Source organism: Octopus bimaculoides, chromosome Z, assembly GCF_046866305.1.
Source record: "Octopus bimaculoides isolate indiv1 chromosome Z, ASM4686630v1, whole genome shotgun sequence".
Classification (NCBI taxonomy): domain Eukaryota; kingdom Metazoa; phylum Mollusca; class Cephalopoda; order Octopoda; family Octopodidae; genus Octopus; species Octopus bimaculoides.
In genome coordinates, this window is record NC_142944.1 from 53,991,505 (window position 1) to 53,996,894 (window position 5,390).

At 34.4% G+C, this 5,390-nt stretch overlaps 1 protein-coding gene across 1 annotated transcript in view; it reads right to left on the minus strand.

Annotated features, from left to right (window-relative positions):
* Nucleotides 1-539: 539 nt before the first annotated feature.
* LOC128249596 (uncharacterized) overlaps nucleotides 540-5,390 on the minus strand; it is an 18,670-nt gene continuing 13,819 nt past the window's right edge. The window contains exon 2 of the mRNA XM_052973560.2: nucleotides 540-1,966. Within this exon, the coding sequence (XP_052829520.1) occupies nucleotides 1,631-1,966 (336 nt within the window). The 3' untranslated portion in view covers nucleotides 540-1,630. The remainder of the gene's footprint in view (nucleotides 1,967-5,390) is intronic.

The window sequence follows — 5,390 nt, forward strand, 5'->3', positions numbered from 1 at the left end:
CAATATTTTAGCCGGTTCATTTTCGGTCAGTCATACTGTACGTAGGCTTTTCTGGATCCTTAAGCAAAGTTTATATGAAAAAGGTGGTTGGTTGGGGGAAGAATTGATTAGTGATTGGAGCATAGTGTTTCAGTAGAACAAATTAACTCTCAAAGCTTTGGTTGGCCTGGGGTCATAGTAGAAAATACGTACCCCAGGTGCTGTGCAGTGGGGCTGAGCTCAAGATCACAGGGTTGGGAAGCAAGCTTTTTAGCCACACACCCAGGCTAAATTTGAAATATTTCAAGTGGTTGAAACAATTTTATAAAGATCCGCTTTTCCAGATAATATTCCAAAATAAATGTGAATACGTCGTGTTATTTTCATTGTATACACGCATTCGCACATCTGTGAATATTTATGTGCGTGTATGTGTGCATTTCTGTGTGTGTGCGCGTGTGTATGTTTGTGTGTGTACGTGTGTTTGTACGACGAAAATAGAAACCCTTGTGTGGAAGTAGAAATGTTCATAATCAAAAAGAAAGCACGCAATACATAACTTTGTTGGGTGAATATGCTTTATTATTAGATGAAAATTACATTTACAATATGATCATAATGTTTTGTTATCCCATCAGATTCATCGAGGTGGTATAAAGCAAAGTAAAAAAAAAAAATGAATAACTTATTCAAACTGAAGACAAACAGCATCTACACATATCAATCGTTCTGTTTATACAAATTAACTGAATGACAGATTAATGAATAGCAGAACGTACTGCCAAATAGCGTAATTTGAAAAGAATAGAATAAATATGATATGATATAAGTATGTATGTATGTATGTATGTACATATAAATTCCCAAAACGGAATAATAAGAACGTAACACGATAATAAGAACATATGGACAGATATACGATACAAAGACGGACAGGAAAAATCAGGACGGAACATTTGTGCCTTTCTTTTATCAGTCAAGTCTCCAATCATCATTACAGTTTCGGTCTCTTACACTTGAGACTGCTCAAAATTGGTTAGCTCCAAAAATCTAAGCTATGGGCATTAAATTTTTGGAAGAAATCAGTGAATAAGTGCGACAACAGAGACACACACACAAAAAAACGAGAAAACGGAGAAAATGTTACACGATTACAAATACAAACAACAACAGCTGTCTTTCGCTTAATAAGGACAAGTTAAGTTGAGCTGGCGTGTAAAGTGGAAGCCTTAAGGCACAGACATTGATGAAAGTCAGGATACAGGAAAATAAGATGTGGTGCGGGCGGCGGTGAAGCCAAGATCATGCTTGGCCGATGAATGTATCTTTTGTTTTTTAATTGTTTCAGTCATTGGACTGCATCCGTACAGGGGCACCTCCTTGAAAGTTATTAGCCAAATGAATCGATCTCGGTTTTTAATTTTTTAAAGTTTGGTAAATATCCTTTCGGGTTACTTTTGCTGAGCCAGTAAGTTACAGTGGTGCGAGGATGGACGCATGTATTCATACATGCAAGCATACATATACATACCACGGGTTTCTTTCAGTTTCCGTCTACCAAATCCACTCACAAGGCTTTGGTTAGTTCGGGAGCTATAGCAGAAGACACTTGCCCAAAGAGCTACGCAGTGGGACTGAACCCGGTGCTACGTTACAGTTGACTGTACAAAAATGGAATAAATAATATCATGCTAATGACAACTGTCACTAAAATAATTTGAAATATAGTTTTCCTTTGCTTCTGCCGTAAACGGAGTTGCTCTTTTTGTCGCAAATATTCTTCACAATCATTTACCATTAATGTCAACATCTGCAGACGACCTTTCAGGGCTGAAATCTTTGATGTCACTAAACGTTCTTTCATAACCTCCATTATTATCCTTTGGCATGCTTCAGAGTCGTCTGGGTCATCTTTTGTAAATCGATATCTTTTGGTAGTTTTAGATTTTGTTTCAGGGCAGCACTGTTTCGTTCCGCTTTCTTTCACCTGCAATGGAATGAAACCAAGGAGAATTACAACAAATGACAAATAGCAGTAGTCGTTATAGTATTAGAAATAATGTATAAATATGTACGTATGTATGCATATAAATACGCGTATATATACACAAGACGGGACGTTGCTAATTCCTCGACATTTATCGCCCAAAAGACCCTTACAATTTTACGCCTTTAACGATAATACTATTCTTCTGCTCCCTTTTTTCATTTCCAGTCCCATAGGATATTTTCCTTTCCTTTGCGTTACCCATATATTCGTCTCGTCTTAGAGACGTACGGCCTTATTTTGTTTGTATAATGTATATTTATTTTACTTTGTGTGTATAGTCACACATCTGTCGTGTTTGTTTCCATCACTGTCTCCAACGTACGTTCGCTATTCCCACCAGATTCTTGCTGCTGACACCACCAAAGATGAACAATATTATCGTTAAAACCGTGAAACTATAATGGTCTTTTGGGTAATGACTGACGAGGAATTAGCAACGTCCCGTCTCGTGTGTGAATTTTTTGTTTCTTCCATTGTTGTGTTGTTACTATATATGCATGTGTGTGTGTATGATGTGTGTGTGTGTATATATATATATATATATATATATATAATGTGTGTGAACACACACACACACGCGCGCGTATATATATTCATACATATAATAATCTTTGTCTATGTTTATACCAGTTTAAAATGTATGTTTGTGTTCTTATGCACCAAGCACCTATATGTGAATATCTTTTAAGGTTAATAACACAGAATTCGTTTTATTAACCAGAAATTCGTGTTAAATTAGGTATAAAGATAACCTTTTGGTATTTTGGTAATTAATATTGCTTCCGTCGCAAATAATTAACTTTAAATAAGCATGCTGGCTATTTGCGACACCAGTATCTGAAATGATGCTGATATTCTAGCAGCGAGATTTGATTGGCATGCGGGTGCTTCCCACTGATGCGTTCCAGTAGGATAAAATCACGTGATATGGGAATTTTGGCGTCCGTGACAGACGATTCTCGTCTTTTACGATCTATGTTTATGCTCTCCTATATGAGAGAATCTTTCAAGGGTAATAATGTAGTATTTGGAGTTCAGTTATAGATATTTGACTTATATTACTAATCTTTATATTGGAGAAATAAACAAACGATATCGTAATAATTAAACTCGTCCTACAGAGTGATTTTACTTAGTCAGCCTAAATAAATGATTAAATAACAATATTTATAAAGCACTACAATACTCGAAACTAGAAAATTCCGGACAGTAACGCAATGTTAAGACAATAGATTAGAGGATAATTACATATTAAGCCACACAGAACACGGTCTTATTTTATTGTTGGTTTGAAATTCAAATCAATTATCGAATAGTTAAATGATCGAATGAATTCGACTACTGCGATTTTAAAATCTGTTCGCTGTGATTATTATGGTATTTTGCCAAGAGTCAAGAAACGAAACTACAAGATCCTAGTCGCAAAGTCACGTGCAGTTATTTCACTTTAGGTTTTAACCCAACACAGATTTTACAGAATTATTATGGTTACATCACACAGAGTAAATAACTGAGATTAATCTATATTAACAAAAGCGAAATTCTGTCTGTTCGTCTGGGACCCCTGTATCTCAATTTACAGTTGTTCTCCATAGACATATTAAACCTTCGGGGAATCAGGAAAATCTTGGTATTGAAAATCTGCCCTTCATTTGGTTCTTGAACACCCAGCATTGTGATCTGATTTAAAGGCATTTGGGTTACTATTTCTAGCAGGTAAAACTTGGCTGATTCACGCCATCTTGGTTGGCGTTTGTCAGATGACGTCAGATATCAAGTTGGAGATAAATGACATTGTTTTCATTAATTTTACGCCGTGATAAGAACTTTAGGACAAGTTGGCCAACAGCTGGAATTCAAATTGGGACTGGAAAAATAGAATGATTGCATTACAGGATTAATTCTCATCCGTCCTTGACCGCTGATCAAACACCACCTGGGCGTATAATCATTATAGACGTATTATAGTCATGATATTTAACTCTCCTTAGTTTTGGGCCGCAGGTCCAATAAGCCCTTCGCAGGAGCTAGCTTTAAAATCCACACAGAGTGCGGCTTTTAAGCTAGTTATTAATAAATGAGTTAAGCTAGTGATTAATAGTTGGTTCGGAAGGTGGAGGTAAGGATGTAGAAATTACGGATTATCTTAGCTTTCACTCTCACTTTGTTAGTTGAGGAGTTGGCGCTGGTACTGAAACCAGTATTAAGTTTCTCGGCAAAGTGGCAGCTAGATGCAGATCTAGCGGTTTCCTTTCTTTCTTCCATTTTCCTTTCATACTTTATTTATAACGCCATAGGTACCTCTCCACACCACTGATACTCGTATTTTCGTAAGGATTTGTAAGGGCCCGACAGACTTTGGCAATGTGTCATTCTAGCTTTACGACGCTAAGGATGTGGTTCAAATAACGATTTGGATGGTCGGTCGACCACATAACGGCCTCTTCGTTAATCCACGTGATTCTTTCGCTGGTTGGCATAAAACCCTGGGCGGATCATGCAACTCCTTGTTAGGTTCCAGTGAATCCCTTATCTCAAGTGATACTCGTTTGCTCGGGTAACTGAATATTTTTGGCATGTGAAGGAACGTAAAACGGTTCCTTTAAGTATGTGGTATTAAGAGACAGAAAAAAAAGAAAAAAAAATTCCAAACTTTGTTTTCTCGTCTCCCAAATGCTAAATATAGTTTTTGACGAAGACATTACTTTACTCTTCTTATCTAATGTAAACATGCCAACTCTGTATTTTGCCTTATAATTTTCTGTTTAAACTGAATCCATTTCCTTCGAATGCAATACACACACACACACACACACGCGCGCACGCACGCACGCACACAATCACACAAACACATACATACATGCACACATATACACACACTAACACACACAAACATACATGAATATATATACATACATACATATCAATATATTATACATACATATATATTATATGAATATATATTATACATACATACATACATACATATATATATATACACACACACACATATATATATATATATATATATATATATATATATATATATATATATGTATATATATATATATATGTATATGTATATGTATGAATATATATATACATACATATATATATATATATATATATATATATATATATATATATATATGTATGAATATATATATACATACATACATATATATATATATATATATATATATATATATATATATATATATATATATATATATATATATATATATATATATATATATATGTATGTATATATATATTCATACATATACATATACATATATATATATATATACATATATATATATATATATATATATATATATATATATATATATATATATAT